Below are 13,817 nucleotides of genomic sequence, written 5' to 3' on the forward strand. Positions count from 1 at the left end.
AAGAATAGTCACGTCACGGACTTAAAGGGGAATTGACGAGCTAGCTGTACGTTACGAGATCTGCATAGGTACATATATGGGAAGCATAGTGGACTGGAGTTATCACAGGTTTCCGGGGGGAGGGGGGCCAGGCACATAAAATCAGGGCGAATAAAACGACGCATCTCTGTTAAAAACAAAACCATGACCTAAAAACTTTGACCTTCTTCGGAGTCTGCTCATAACCATGCCGTAATACCGAGAAGTCATAAACGAACCATCATAAACATGCACAGACGAGCAAAACAAGCTTTTAACATTCCACGCCCAACGCCTCAGAAGAATCGTCCCGGGAAGAAATGCCCCGGTCGTAGCAGGTAGGTACTTAGTAAGGAAACCCCAGGTAGATAGCCACCTAAGATGCCTAATCACGCCGCATTCTGCGCAGAAAGGCCCTGTCTCTTAGAAGCCTTCCTATCCATCTTATCCAGCACCTTCTTGCGCTCCTTAAGACGACGTCCAGTCAGCAGCTTGCCCTTCTTGTTGCGGATGCGCGCGGCCTCCTTGTCCTTGCGGCGCTTCTTCTTGTCCATGCGCGCGGCCGCCTTGCTGTCGTAGTCCTCGACCCACCTGTCCAGCCTGGCCTGGACGTCGTCCGCGCCCGCGTCCGCGCCGAGCTCCTTGGTGATCTTCTCGCGCTGCCGCTCGATTATGCGGATGCGGCGGCGCGCTTGGCGGTTTAGGCCCGTCGGCGGCTTTATCTTGCTCGGGCCCTTGGGTTCGCCGTCCGAGAGATACGTCTCGTCGTCTTCGTCTGCTGCGTCGGCTTTTTGAGGGATGGTGTTAGGGTCGATGGGCGTGGGCTTCGTGTCGATTGTGAAGAGAGCTGGGCCGTTGTCGTCGTCCGAGGAATCGGAATCGGAATCTGAGTCTTTGGAGATGGGGCGCACGGGAAGTTTGGTGTCGTTGGATGCGCCATCGGCTACCGCTTCCTCGAGGGCGGCCTTCTTGGACTTCTTTTCCTTCTTCTTGGACTTCTCGGCTTTCTTGTCTGGTCGCTTCTTCTCCTTCTTAAGCTTGGCCTCTGGTGCGGACTCGGCCGACTAGAATCCAACTGTAAGTCTTGCATCCACGGAAGTCTCGTAGAGAAGAAATACTCACAGATTCCTCAGCTGCCGCCGGGGTATCTTGTAGCTTGCTGGGCTCGTTGTCCGAGTCCTCGGGCGTCTCTACACGCTTCGACTTCTTCTCCTTCTTCTGCTTCTTCACCTTGTCCTTGGAGACCTTCTTCTCGGGCTTTTCAGCCTTCTTGTGGAGCTTCTCAGCTCGTTCCTTGGCCATCTTGCTATAATCCCAAGGTGCTGCAAAGCTGAATTGAAGCGAAAACAATGTTTTTGTGCGAGGAGAACAAACAACAGCAGAAGAAGGAGAAGGTAAATATAAGTAAATGGATAGAAGCAGGTGCCAACCAATTAGATCCGATCGTGAGAAGCTGCACGCGACAAAAGTTCAAGAAAAAAAAAAGGTTATAGGTACAGTTATCTTATCAGTAAATCCTTAACGCTGGTATTAGCTCTGCCCCACACCTGTTCAAGCTTTATCGTCGCTGTACTACCTATGTAGAAGCCGTGACAGGGATTTATGTAACTAGGTACCTCATAATAAGAGGTAGGTACCTATGTAAGTACCACCAATTGTACAGACTTACACCCAAGTTGCCATCTTTTCTGATTTATTAAAGCCCCCATACTGTTGATGTCTGTTTAATTACTACTGTAACTGTAACTACGAGCTGCAAAAGGCTTGATTTTACTTAGAAGGGATCTGGACTATGAAGGCTGTTGCCGAGTTTTTTCTAAGATGAAGGAATCAAGTAACCTAAACCAGCGTTACTTTAGCCCTCTGCAAGGTTATTATTTAGAAAAGTCGGTGTTTATTATATAAAATACTTGTGAATGGCAATTATGACATTCCTTCATGGCTTTACCTAGGTGTGGAACTCCTTAGATTAGAAAGGACAGGGCAGTTCTTATAAGTGATTTTATATCACTTTCCGTCCTAGTCAGATCTCAAGGCTACCTATACTTCGATATTAAATTACATAGATAGGTAGGTACTTATCTTATTAGATGTGCCGTAATCCCTTCTAAATATGTAAGTTTGAGTTTGAGATGGCTCGAGGAAATATTCTTCAAGACACGTACCGATGCTTAATACACCATATGCGTACTCTATATACGTGTAAGGCATAGGAAGAAGTAGGGAAGGAGATTAAAAGCCGTTTCGATAATTACTACCGTTATAATATACGATCAAACTTGGACACAAATAGCCCATAATTGCCGGTGTCTAATGCATACTGACAATATGCAGCATCTCATATTCCAACTACTCTCACAACGGTTCTTAGCAGGAAAAGGGGGCATTGGATTAGATTGAACATTATTAGCAAATATACCTTAGGTACATAACATTTTGAGATCCCCAGCGATATATCCCATCAGGAATACAAACCAGATATGGTATATACATACGTAAACATGATGGGAAGGTAGCGACGTTTAAACCTCATCATTTCCAGTATTCGTTACCTATCATTCAACTCTAGCAGCTGTTGCCCGTCGACGAGAACGAACCTACCTGGTAGCAACTAATAACCGCAGCTTCTATTCCGTGCATTATCATATTGTTGTTTCGTACGCCCTTCAGTTCTACAACCTTCTTCTCCTACCTTTCATATCCTACTACTTCTCAAACTCAACTTCTACTTAACCACAGTTATCAAGTAGCGTAGGTTAGAAGTTTCCCTGTTTTGCCCTGGAATCCTACTCTTACTAGAGCCAATACGTTGCCCTTTGATCTCTTGGGTGAGCCGGGACGCCTTCATTAATCTATATAAACACTCGCTACCAGCATATCCTAGTATTTATTTGGTGAACCGTTCTATGAATCCGCTTCATTCCCTGCCCGAAATCATCCGGACAACATTACTACGGCATATTCGACACCTACGTGTACGCATTGCGCTGTTTCTATCTCTACATGTTTCCGTATTTGACCAACTGCAGTTACAAGAAGCATGCCTCCTAAAAAGTCAGACCCTTCCATCAGCAAAGGAAAACGCACAGCGATCAGGAAGACTGCTCCTTCTGGACGTGGCGTGCGCAAACGAAATGGGCCTACCGCTGCAGAAAAGCGAGCCGAGAAGGAAGCTGCTCGTGCGAGGGAGGAGCGTCGACTTCGCCGCGAAGCTGAAATGGTCGAACTACCAACTCACCCCGATGATGATCTGTTAGTGTTATCCATGACCCAAAGGACAAGCCGAAAGCGTTCGGCCAACATGGCCTACGACGACTGCGATAGGAGCAAGCGTCCCAAAATCCTCAAAGACGGGAGCAAAAAGGTCTCGCGCCTCCTGCCTTGGGAGAAAGACAAAGGGCTCGAGCAGCCGCCTTCTCTTGACACCCTCAAGCTTGAGAGTTTTACCTCTGTCGGAGCTATAGTTACTCTCAGCTGCCTCCCTACCGAGATTCGCGACGAAATCTTAAGGTACATCCTGGTCTCTCCCCGTGACATTGCAGTATTCAGGGGCTGGACCCGAGTCTACGGACGTAGGGGACCTAAACTAGACCTCGCAATCCTCTACACGTGCCGGGTCTTATGGCTGGAAGGACTTCGTATCCTATTCGGCGAGAACGCTTTCCTCTACGACATTCGCGATCCTCCTGATTATCTGGAGACGACGGAAAGAATCATGGGCCGCGTGTTTCCCAAGGACAAGATCCCCATCGATAAATATGGACATCTGATGCGTCACATCAAGATCAACGTCCCCGCGAACCGCCTGAATATTACAGTCATTAGCAATTTCTGCAGCGCTATCCGCAAGTTCGTTCCTGGCCATGGCCTAGCCGAGCCAGCGCATCTTCACACGTTGACGCTCCAAATACCGGCGGTACAAGTGAAGGATATGGGCTTTACTGATTTGGTTGGGGATCCCAACGAGGTGCCCGCCACTCGGTTATTCAACCACTTCACCACCACCAGGGAGTCGCTTATGCTTCTCAACGTCCAATACCTCCGCATCCTAGCCACAGATAGCGACGCCAACTTGTACGAGAACATAATCAATCTCCGATGCCACTACATGCAGAAACAGGCGCGGGAGGACAAGACTGGAGTCGCAGTCAAGGATGCCGAGGGCGCCGAGGGCGCCGAGGCCTATTTTAAGAAACAGGTCAAGAGTGCGAAGTCGCGAGTGTACATGCTCAAAATGGCCATCGAAAAGCTAGCCATACTCTGCCCGGAGGAAAGGGATACGATGAAGTCTGAGCCCTGGAAGTTCCTAGGACAGGAGGAAAGGGGGCGACACGTAGATAGCATGGAGATGGAGGCCCTGCCAGACGACTGGTCTGAAGCCTCGGAGCCTGCTTCGTCTCGAGAATCGAGAAGTTCAAGCGTCAGGCCCGAATATACGCAGGAGCAGTTGGCTAGAATGATCGCCGAAGACGACGAGTCGGAAACTTCTGATGATTCGGATCAAGGGGTTGTCTCGTCTGAGTAGGGAAGTCGAGATGGATTAGGAGATTTCAGAAGAGCTTAAGGCGATGTATTTGGACCTATAGTCTTCGTGCCTATGGGCATATATCTCGTATAGCTTTCACAATGCGTTACTTTTGCACGCGGCGGTTTCATGCGTTGATTTCATGCTACGGCTTAGGCCTGATAAATATCTTCTTTCGGAAGACCTGTGGTCATGCCTCGCGCTGGGTTTAGTTGATTCTTATAATGACATTTAAGCTACCCCCTAAATCTATCTACCTAGTTAGATGATAAATGGTTGCTAAGCCTGGCCCGTGAATGTCCTTGTGTTTTTTGTCCTTTAGCCTTAGATACTATATATGGGTATCGTTGACAAGAGTTTTCTATTCTGGAGACCCCTCAAGTCCTACCATTATAATCTTAGCGTACCTAATATCACGCTCGGGCAGTGGCCTCCTAGACCGCAGCAATCTTGACCTTCGTGACGTCTAAGGTCTCGGTATCCACCAGCACTATCTCTTGGGTATCTGCAAAGGATGGGACGGCAATGAGCCGCACGATTTGCCCTTCTGGGCCTTGTATGACTTTGGTGCCGAACTCGGGCTGGCAGCCGGCGAAAAATAGGTGCGGACATGTCTGAATGACGAACGGGTCGTCGTCTTGGAAGGGGTAGCTCCCTAGATGTCGTAGGGTAGTTGGTTAGCTTCCGAAGGGAGAAAAATAAAAGGAGAAAGGGAATCCTGGTATGGATAGGGGATAGAGTAAAGAGCAAAGTATAAAACATACATAGGGTATCAGGCGCAGTTGGCGCACAGCATCGCCACCGACACATCGCCTCCATCATGCCCAGCCGATCGTCGCTATCGACGTACTTGAATATATCATCGACATTCTGGCCCCCCGTCCCGAGAACCCGCCAACCGTCAACCTCACCCTCCCACGGATTCGTCACGGCGTCGAACCAGCCGGGCTCGGCGTCCGTAGCTGTAGGCGGTGCTGTGTATGGCCGCGAGTGCGGGAACATGGCCGGGTGGATCGGCTGCTGCGGGAAGCTCGCGTTGGCAGGGTCTTGGGCCCCGGGGAGTAGGGTTACGGGGATCGAGGGCAGTAATGCGGAGAGGAATTCGTCGAGGAGTTGGGAGGGGAGAGCGTTGTATGCGCTGCTGTCGTAGCCGTATTTCTTGTGCGCTTTTTTCTCGGTTGAGTCTTCGTCGGCGGCGGGGCGTCGTTCCTCGAGGGAAATGGAGTTACCCGCGATGATCAGCCGGCTTATTTGGGACAACTCTTGTTGCGCGGAGGGGTCGAGCGACTCGCCTAGCAGGAACTCGAGGAGTAAGCTTAGCTCAATGGCGTGCGAGGCGTCGGTGCCGGAGAAGCCTAGGCCGGAAACGATGGCGATTTTGGACCCGCTACCTTTGGACTCGGCGTCTGTCATCTCGGCGTCTTCGTCCTTAGCTTTGGCTTTGGGCTTTCCCTTCGTAGCACCGCCCTTGGCGTCTACGGGCGACTTAGATAGCGCCCAGCGTTCCGGCTGCGGGGGTAGATCTGGGAATTTCAAGTCGATGACTTCGAGCTCGCCGTTCGCGTTCTCGGTACCCATGACGGCAATGATGCACCCGGTCACGAGGAGCACCGAGTTTAGTACGTTGCCGACGAGGCGTATGCGGCCGGACTCGTCCTCGAGGGTGACGGCATCGGAACCGTCGTCTGAGTAGTACTTTTTGTTTGAGATGGGGGCCGAGAGCCATCGCTAGGGAGAGTTAGATTATAAGTTACATGATTTGGCGGCTCGATCACATACATCCTTGGAGACGTCCTCTAGAATATTGGGCTTCAAGGGCATATCCATGTAGACGGTGCCCGAGACCCAGCATAACTCTCCCTGTCGAATATCCAGCACCCGCTCCGCCTTCTTAACCGGCTCCTCACCAATAAGCTGGTCATCCCAAGCAGCAGATGCGAGCTGCTCGACAGCAGGCTTGATCTTAGTGAGCCGCAGGAAATACATATCGGCGAACTGTTGCTTGTACGGCTTATCCTTATCAAGTCTGAAGGAGTGCAGTGACTTGTAATCTGAAGAAGCCCTCTGGAGTTCATCCTCCGTCTTGCCCCTGTGAACTGTCAGTATCTACGGTCTGGTTGAATTGAAGAACCACAAAGACTTACGAAGGCTTCCGGAGCAAGTTTCCAGGGATATCATCTAGCGTAGTCATCGTGACGATTTTATAATTAACATCCTCGGCCTGGGTTTAGGAGAAATAGTAATTATAGAGAAAGTGCATAGAAAGACGCGTCCACCGGACGAAGACGCGTTTTTGGCGTTAATTGACTGTGGCTTGGCTTGAGGGTGGGTGGCTTTAGCATTCTAACAGCCCGCTAGCCCTATGTACATAGTATTGTACCTAAGGTCCACTACCTACCTAGGTACATGTACATAGCTGAAGCAGTTATAGTGGACGTGCATTGATTGGTTAGTACCCCTGCATCGCGGGGTAAGGCTGATAGTATGAGTTCGGAAGGCTGGTAGAAGCTAAACGGGAGAAATTCCCCAATTCTATCGATAAGAAAAAAAAAAGTTCCAGAATTAAACATCAACTTACATGGACCGACAGCTTTGAATAAATACCCGGATTTCACATATTAAAACTCGAATAATCACAACTTCTTTGCTCAATTAAGGATCGATCGGTTATAAAAGTACTATGGATTCGTCTATAGGCCAGCCAGGAGCGGCCGAGACCCAGCAAATCCGGGTCAATTTCACCACAACATCTCCAGATCTTCAATTGCCAGAAGGCCGAACCCAATTGCTCGTGCCAGCAGGTCCGTCTTGCTCCCTCCTATTTATAATACCAAATCATACTGACTTCATTCACAGATATCAAGCGATATGGCCTCTCCCGCGTCCTCAACTCGGAGTCTATGCTCGACACCCCGTCGCCTATCCCCTTCGACTTCCTCATCAACGGCAGCTTCCTGCGCACTTCGCTCGAGGACTACCTCAAAGCCAACGGGCTCTCCGCCGAATCTACAGTCACCGTGCAGTACGTCCGCAGCTTAATACCGCCCGTGTTCCAGGCTAGCTTCGAGCACGACGATTGGGTTAGCGATGTCGACGTTCTGTCTGAAACCTCGCGCGCGGGTGTCTGGAGCGGAGGGAAGTTTGTGACGGGCCAGGACAGGATTTTGTCGGCGTCGTATGATGGTCTGCTGAGGATATGGAATAAATCCGGGAATGTAATTGCGACTTCTTCGTCCAGCAGCCTAGGCGGCCACAGCGCTAGCGTTAAGTCTGCGAAATTCATATCCGCGTCGCAGGTTGCGTCGGCCGGGCTCGACCGCACAGTCCGCATATGGAAGTATACCGAGGCTGATGACTACCTCTCCGGTACTCTGAAGCCCACCCTCGAGCTGTACGGGCACAAGTCTGGCATCGAATCTCTCGATGTCCACGGCCCGACCGGACGCATTCTAACCGCCGCCAGCGACGGCACCATCGGTCTCTGGACAACATCCAAATCCGCCGCCCCCGCCGCCCCAGCAGCCCTCCTCCCCGGCGCCAACGCCTCCGCCTCCAAGAAACGCAAACTCACCTCCTCAGCACCCCAACGCGGCCCCCTCTCCCTAACCCAACCCCACACCGCCGCCGCCTCCGCCGCGCTCTTCGACCCGGCCGATGCCACGGTGGCGTACACCGCATCCCAGGACCACACCATCCGCACCATCGACCTAACGACTAGCAAAGTCGAAAACGTAATCACCACCTCGCACCCGCTCCTCTCGCTATGCGCTATCCGGCGCCACGGCAACAGCGTGCTCCTCGCAGCAGGCACTTCAGCACGCCACATCACGCTTGCAGACCCGCGGGCCGGCGCGGCCGCGACCTCGGTGATGACGCTGCGCGGGCACCGGAACATGGTTGCCGCCGTCGCGGCGTCGCCCGATAACGAGTACAGCCTAGTCTCCGCCTCGCACGACGGCACGTGTCGGATCTGGGACCTGCGGGGCGCGCGCGCGGGCACGCGGGCCGAGGGCGGGGGCGCGGTGAGTGAGTCTGTGTATGTGATTGAGCGGGAGAGCCAGAAGGCTTCGAATAGCAAGGGTGGTGATGTACCGGGCCGAGGCGCCAAGGTGTTTGGGGTGGCGTGGGATCGCAGCTGGGGGATTGTTAGTGGTGGGGAGGATCGCATGGTGCAGGTGAATCGGGGGAGGGATTTGCTCGCGGTTGGCTAGATGGTAGTTGAGACTTTTGTTTTATTTTATGCGAAGTGGGCAAGTGAGTGTGAGTGAGTGACTGGACGAGTTAGTTACGTCGACAGGTGACAGGCGATGGTGAGAATGGTATCGGTGGTTAAAGAACGGCGGTTATACCTGGGGAAAATATGGATGGATGTTCAGATGTTCAGTATAGGTAGGTACCTATCTGCCTACCTACTTAAGGTATATATATACCCCTCTTAGATCTAATACGAGTAGTATGCATGTATATGCTGGTGTAATCCATGCGTTGAGTGAGATCCTACCTAATCTATTCGATCTAAGCGTAAGAATTGCTTGCGTACAGAACTCTTCTAAGGTTCAGGTATACGGTTCTATTATTGTGATATCGACTGCGCATGTAGACGACAAGATAAGTTTAATTACCTAGTTAGTTACAAGCCGAACTACCGCATAAAAGCAGACCGAAGAACATGTCCTTGACGTGCTCACCAGCCACTTCGTAGGGCTACGTTGGTTATGGCATGATATGGTTCTAGTTATTCATAAACTTGCATCGAGTATGAGTCGACTTATACACACAAATAGTCACTACGCTTCTGTCTTTGGTATATAAAATCCCCTCTTTCCAGATGTTCTATCTACGACTCTCAACACCAAAACCATCGTCCCCAAACATCCAAAGAGCCACCGCGTTTATAATCAGCTAAATCAAATAGACGCCTCCGCGAGACCTAAGATTGCAGCGATATGCGGCCACCGCGAACACACCGAGTTCATCGAAATCCTGCCCGCAATCTCCTGTTTCAGCCGCTCCTTATCTACGGGTAGCTTCTCGTGCTCGATCGCGGCAAGTATGTAGACCATGACTGTGCTGGTTTTTAGAGGCGGATCCCGTAATAAGTGCGCTATAGTCCGGGGATCAAGGCCCTGGTTATGCCACATGAAGTACGCGCGAAGCTGCGGGGTGGATGCGAGCGCCTCGGGGTGCGTGGCGCGGTACCGTGCAACACGGTCCTCGGCGATTTCGACCCGGGAGTCCTTAGGAGCCGACGACCGTTTAGAGGCTGTGGTTTTGGATTTCACGGTAGCGGTAGCGGTTACGGTTGCGGTGGCTTCGACGACTGTCTCTACCACCGTGTCAACGACGGGTTCGTCATCCGTAGATAGTTCCAACCCGTCTGCTAGCCGGATAGGAAGGTTGAGCTCTGCATGATACGGGGGAGGCGGGCAAGGGTTGAGCTGTTGTCTGTGATGGTCAAGAGTAGCGAAAAGCTGCAATCCGGCATATGCATCTGATGCGGAATCTAAACGCCGTTAACTTGGAGGTAAGAAGGTGGAATGTTATTACTCACAAGCGACTTGATCCATATCCAGAGGTTTCGTCCAGTCACTTGTTCGGACGTCCTGACCCTTGTAAAGGGGTAGATGTAAATATTGCTCTACTTGTGTTGCTAGAGGCACAAGTTTCTTGTTGATTTCGTCTTGCCGCCCTTCGGCAGAGTAGGTAACGAGCTTGTAAAGGTGGCTTAGCTCTATGAGGCCTTTCGAATCTATGTTCAAGTAATTGCGTATCCTCGTTGCATCCGCTTTAATGTTAACGCCGACTTTTGTAATATATGGGCTTTCCATAATAGCCTTGAACGAGGGCCCGACCATGTCGCTTTTTTCGGGGAAAATAGCGACGTGGAAGAGCCCGATACGGCTGGGACTCGCCAGCTGGATTAAGGAGACGTTCTTCTTGAGGCCTGCCCACTTATAAGAGTCGGCAGCCCATTCCAGATCGAAGCCAAGAATCTGTTCATTCGAGAAGCATTCCTTGCAGACCTTTTCCATTGTATAGGTGCTTCGACAGTAGTGAACCTTTACCTTTTGCTCTGTGCCATCTTGTGCCATTCCCCGGTAGTAGGTATATGACCAATATGAAGCAGTCGTGCCGGCAGGTGCCTTTTTAGCAGCATAGAACAAGTCATCGACCATTCTGAAGGGTAAAGTAGGAACGGGAGGTTCGTCAGAGGCTTTTGCCTCGGATGATTCCGTCTGCTCATCTGTGAGAAGATCGGAATTCTCATCTATAATTTCAGTTGCTTCGAGAGCAACTGCTTTCAACTTTCGCGTTTTACGCTGCATGTTCGACGGCGAATACTTCCGGATTTTCGAATACAGAGAAGCATCCAAGCCATCTGAATCTTGTGGCGCCAAGTTTGGCGACTGCACAACGGATGAGAAGGAGATGCCCCGAGCAGGATGCCATGTTTGAGATTTAGGTGGTGTGGCGGTCATTCTCAAAGCCTGTCCTGCCCAACGGCTAAAGGGGTAATGTCTTGTTAATAAGAATATTCCTTTTGTCTTGGTGTATATACTGGAAGTGTTCAAAAAGATAGACGAACCACAAGGGGAGTGTCATGCGCAAGGCTTTGGAAGATCTCAGGGCATTTCCGGCGATCTCTGAACCTCCAAAAGACATCATTGGCAATTAACTGGCTCCCATGTATCATAACACTGCTCCATGATGACCATGTAGCTTAGTGCGAACCGCGCGGGTGCTTATTAGGCAGACGCGTTGCAATGAGCGAGTGAAAGTGGGAATTGTTTCAAATAGGAGGTACTTTAGTGCTTCAAGTATAAATTGAGTTAAATCGAGTTAAATCGAGTTCGGCGAATTCAATGTCGGTCTGTCTAGTTTTAGCGGTCCACTTGGGCTTGTTGTCAATCCGGCAGGGGAAGTTGTAGGCTAAATTTTGCTGAGTCATCTCTTAACACGACTAGCGCCCGTCATCAGGTGACCAGGTTTTTGTTTTATCCCGACCCAATTCCATACATGTACCTCTCTTAATCTACCTAGGTACCTACCTATACTTACCTACTTACCTACTTACCTAATTCACCTGCAAACGCTATTAGCCCAAGGCCGTCCATACATCTCATCTATCTTCTCACTTCCACAACAACACTTCTTGCTCGAGACTGAACAAATATATCGAAATGGCATCCCAGCTTCTACCACTAGGTATACAATTCTCTGAACTATGTATTTTCAAATAGCCAACTCTAACCCGCAACACAGAACTCATCGACAAGTGCGTCGGCTCTAGGATATGGGTTATCATGAAGGGTGACAAGGGTACAGTCATCCGTGCGCCCTGAAGTAGGCCAGATCATGACTGACAGGGTGTACCACTAGAATTCAGCGGTACCTTACTAGGATTTGACGACTACGTCAGTAAGTGAAAAAGGATGGCTCTTTCACTGTACCACGCAAACTAATGAAACATATAGACATGGTCCTGGAGGATGTAACCGAATTGTATGTACATCGCCAGTGACATATCACGATATCACATGATTGGGGCAAAATCTAATTAGAGGCAGCGACTACTCTGGAAACCATACGAAGCTCTCTAAGATCTTACTAAACGGTAACAATATATGCATGGTACGTATCAAACCATCATTGAATAGACCCATAGGCTTATTATTTCCTATAGTTGATTCCGGGAGGAGAAGGACCTGTGGCCACTTAATGAGAACGAGGTTGGATATGGGATATCGTCTGATGAATCGGAGTTGCAATTGCCTTGTCAACAACTATACTAAACTGGCGTACTGAAAAGCAGGTGCCTTGCATGTCACGACAAGTGAGCAGGGAGTTAGGAAATCAATGGAATTACAGCGGTTAAGACGACCTAGATAGAGGTCCCAGTCCTAGTCCGTATGAGAGATGATTCTGTCTGCCCCTAGAACATTGCAAACTGCCTTTTTACATGAGTTGAAATGAAAGCAAGACCGTAACGCCTGGTATCCGACCAAACCCCGTCCATAATGCATCGTGAGAATGTATGCCGCCGTATCAGAACGCTTAAGGCTTGCCGTTGGCACCACCGCCCGAGTTGTTGTCCTGCTCTCCCGCGGTGGCCATGCGGCGGAGCTCGTACTCTCGGGTGAAGTTCTGAGCGAGCTGTCCGAGGGAGGCTACGAGCTGCTTGCACACGTCTACAAACACCTCACGGGGAGTGACTGTGCCGTCGGTCTGAAGACGGATCAAGACCTCAGGGACGTTGGGATGGGCAACTAGGTGGTGGTTAGAATCCCAAACTTTGATATAATGACAACAGTTTTTCTTACCTTTGTATCCGGCCATCATCACGTGAGGGTGCTGCTTGAAGTGCTCAGCAAGCAGGTTGCCGATGGTGTGGTCTTCCTTGAGAATGATGAAATCCGAGGTGTTTGACATGCCTGGCATTCGTCAGTACTAAATCCCTTAAGGGTAGCCAAACAGAATTTGCTTACCAGCAAAAGGCTTCTCGGTGATCTTCTTCTCGTCTAACGCCTCGTTGAGGAGGAACAGCTCGAAACTATGCATCGGTTAGCTTTTGATCGTGAAATAGATATGGGATAATCTAACGGCTCCATTCTAGAGCAGTTGGAGGCCATCTTGAATGGCTATGTGGTGTAAAATTGGTGGGTAGAACGGTTAGAGAGCCCAGTGGAATAGGTAAGGAGAGTGATCTGGTTGATCTGATGCTATTCTTAATTACAGACCATCTCTTAAGGAAAAGGAGGTAGTTATGCGCCCTCCAAAATGTAGCGTCATATTTCCCCAGTGCACCTTCCAAATCATCGACATAGAGGGGCACTAAAGAGAGGATGGGACAGCAAAGCTTTGAAATATCACCTACCGATCTGGCGCGTTCATCTTGGCGGTTGTCTATCAAAGGGATAGAAAGAACTGCAAGTAGGCTTCACCCAAATATTCCTAACCGTTACTAATCCTTACTAGTGTTTATTGATGCGGCGAACACGAGTATCGTGAATGCTCGTGTTATACAGAACGTATTCAGGGTGCAATTAAAACTTGAAATAGAATCCAAGGCAAGAAACGTATTGAAGGTTGTAAAGTTCAAGTCATGAATGAATGCATGAATGGACGAATGGTTCATCCCAAGTACCTGAGCCTGGTCAAAGCGCGTCTTACCGGCCAATCGGTTAAATATCGGTATATACACGGATTATATTGGTATAAATAATACGTACCGATTTATACGAGCCACCCGTTTCAATGGCTCCTATTTCAACGT

General features: G+C 50.0%; 7 protein-coding genes across 7 annotated transcripts; 3 read left to right on the forward strand and 4 right to left on the reverse strand.

Moving 5' to 3' along the window:
• Positions 1–189: 189 nt before the first annotated feature.
• F4813DRAFT_355502 (uncharacterized protein) lies at positions 190–1,503 on the reverse strand. The gene is made up of 2 exons (XM_049242874.1): positions 1,141–1,503; positions 190–1,082 (listed from the first exon to the last, which is right to left on the reverse strand). The coding sequence occupies exons 1-2, from the start codon at positions 1,318–1,320 to the stop codon at positions 408–410; spliced, it is 855 nt and encodes a 284-aa protein (XP_049101001.1). The 5' UTR covers positions 1,321–1,503; the 3' UTR covers positions 190–407.
• A 1,555-nt stretch (positions 1,504–3,058) lies between these two features.
• F4813DRAFT_395493 (uncharacterized protein) lies at positions 3,059–4,543 on the forward strand (the record flags this gene model as incomplete). The annotated part of the gene is made up of 1 exon (XM_049247701.1): positions 3,059–4,543. The coding sequence occupies one exon, from the start codon at positions 3,059–3,061 to the stop codon at positions 4,541–4,543; it is 1,485 nt and encodes a 494-aa protein (XP_049101002.1).
• Positions 4,544–4,676: 133 nt separating this feature from the next.
• F4813DRAFT_355504 (DNA polymerase alpha/epsilon subunit B-domain-containing protein) lies at positions 4,677–6,833 on the reverse strand. The gene is made up of 4 exons (XM_049242875.1): positions 6,688–6,833; positions 6,323–6,632; positions 5,308–6,271; positions 4,677–5,198 (listed from the first exon to the last, which is right to left on the reverse strand). Exons 1-4 carry the CDS (start codon positions 6,732–6,734, stop codon positions 4,978–4,980), a joined length of 1,542 nt encoding a protein of 513 aa, XP_049101003.1. The 5' UTR covers positions 6,735–6,833; the 3' UTR covers positions 4,677–4,977.
• Positions 6,834–7,102: 269 nt separating this feature from the next.
• Positions 7,103–9,007, forward strand: F4813DRAFT_355505 (WD40 repeat-like protein). Its single transcript, XM_049242876.1, has 2 exons — positions 7,103–7,344; positions 7,400–9,007. The coding sequence occupies exons 1-2, from the start codon at positions 7,224–7,226 to the stop codon at positions 8,752–8,754; spliced, it is 1,476 nt and encodes a 491-aa protein (XP_049101004.1). The 5' UTR covers positions 7,103–7,223; the 3' UTR covers positions 8,755–9,007.
• A 137-nt stretch (positions 9,008–9,144) lies between these two features.
• On the reverse strand, positions 9,145–11,447 carry F4813DRAFT_355506 (ribonuclease H-like protein). Its single transcript, XM_049242877.1, has 3 exons — positions 11,130–11,447; positions 10,095–11,047; positions 9,145–10,046 (listed from the first exon to the last, which is right to left on the reverse strand). Exons 1-3 carry the CDS (start codon positions 11,207–11,209, stop codon positions 9,451–9,453), a joined length of 1,629 nt encoding a protein of 542 aa, XP_049101005.1. The 5' UTR covers positions 11,210–11,447; the 3' UTR covers positions 9,145–9,450.
• A 123-nt stretch (positions 11,448–11,570) lies between these two features.
• Positions 11,571–12,419, forward strand: F4813DRAFT_37123 (like-Sm domain-containing protein). Its single transcript, XM_049244594.1, has 6 exons — positions 11,571–11,749; positions 11,807–11,863; positions 11,924–11,962; positions 12,019–12,046; positions 12,112–12,175; positions 12,228–12,419. The coding sequence occupies exons 1-6, from the start codon at positions 11,725–11,727 to the stop codon at positions 12,261–12,263; spliced, it is 249 nt and encodes an 82-aa protein (XP_049101006.1). The 5' UTR covers positions 11,571–11,724; the 3' UTR covers positions 12,264–12,419.
• Positions 12,420–12,473: 54 nt separating this feature from the next.
• Positions 12,474–13,656, reverse strand: F4813DRAFT_37129 (DNA-directed RNA polymerase II subunit RPB11). Its single transcript, XM_049244600.1, has 4 exons — positions 13,419–13,656; positions 13,030–13,094; positions 12,865–12,975; positions 12,474–12,810 (listed from the first exon to the last, which is right to left on the reverse strand). Exons 1-4 carry the CDS (start codon positions 13,433–13,435, stop codon positions 12,599–12,601), a joined length of 405 nt encoding a protein of 134 aa, XP_049101007.1. The 5' UTR covers positions 13,436–13,656; the 3' UTR covers positions 12,474–12,598.
• Between the last annotated feature and the right edge of the window lie 161 nt (positions 13,657–13,817).

Source organism: Daldinia decipiens (genome assembly GCF_022478715.1).
Source record: "Daldinia decipiens strain CBS 113046 unplaced genomic scaffold F4813scaffold_11, whole genome shotgun sequence".
Classification (NCBI taxonomy): domain Eukaryota; kingdom Fungi; phylum Ascomycota; class Sordariomycetes; order Xylariales; family Hypoxylaceae; genus Daldinia; species Daldinia decipiens.

Bases quoted from the DNA above. Each gene is read 5' to 3' on its own strand.
- F4813DRAFT_37129 (XM_049244600.1), bottom strand. The intron at 12,976-13,029 runs GTAAGCAAATTC...GACGAATGCCAG, and splicing joins CACCGAGAAGCCTTTTGCTG to GCATGTCAAACACCTCGGAT. The intron at 12,811-12,864 runs GTAAGAAAAACT...ACCACCACCTAG, and splicing joins GATGATGGCCGGATACAAAG to TTGCCCATCCCAACGTCCCT.
- F4813DRAFT_355505 (XM_049242876.1), top strand. From the start codon at position 7,224: ATGGATTCGTCTATAGGCCAGCCAGGAGCGGCCGAGACCCAGCAAATC. The intron at 7,345-7,399 runs GTCCGTCTTGCT...CTTCATTCACAG, and splicing joins CCAATTGCTCGTGCCAGCAG to ATATCAAGCGATATGGCCTC.
- F4813DRAFT_355504 (XM_049242875.1), bottom strand. From the start codon at position 6,734: ATGACTACGCTAGATGATATCCCTGGAAACTTGCTCCGGAAGCCTTC. The intron at 6,633-6,687 runs GTAAGTCTTTGT...GACAGTTCACAG, and splicing joins AACTTGCTCCGGAAGCCTTC to GGGCAAGACGGAGGATGAAC. The intron at 6,272-6,322 runs GTATGTGATCGA...AACTCTCCCTAG, and splicing joins TAGAGGACGTCTCCAAGGAT to CGATGGCTCTCGGCCCCCAT.
- F4813DRAFT_37123 (XM_049244594.1), top strand. From the start codon at position 11,725: ATGGCATCCCAGCTTCTACCACTAG. The intron at 11,963-12,018 runs GTAAGTGAAAAA...TGAAACATATAG, and splicing joins AGGATTTGACGACTACGTCA to ACATGGTCCTGGAGGATGTA. The intron at 12,047-12,111 runs GTATGTACATCG...AATTAGAGGCAG, and splicing joins CTGGAGGATGTAACCGAATT to CGACTACTCTGGAAACCATA.
- F4813DRAFT_355506 (XM_049242877.1), bottom strand. From the start codon at position 11,209: ATGATGTCTTTTGGAGGTTCAGAGATCGCCGGAAATGCCCTGAGATCT. The intron at 11,048-11,129 runs GTTCGTCTATCT...TTACCCCTTTAG, and splicing joins CGCATGACACTCCCCTTGTG to CCGTTGGGCAGGACAGGCTT. The intron at 10,047-10,094 runs GTGAGTAATAAC...AACGGCGTTTAG, and splicing joins GGATATGGATCAAGTCGCTT to ATTCCGCATCAGATGCATAT.
- F4813DRAFT_355502 (XM_049242874.1), bottom strand. From the start codon at position 1,320: ATGGCCAAGGAACGAGCTGAGAAGCTCCACAAGAAGGCTGAAAAGCCC. The intron at 1,083-1,140 runs GTGAGTATTTCT...GTTGGATTCTAG, and splicing joins CGGCGGCAGCTGAGGAATCT to TCGGCCGAGTCCGCACCAGA.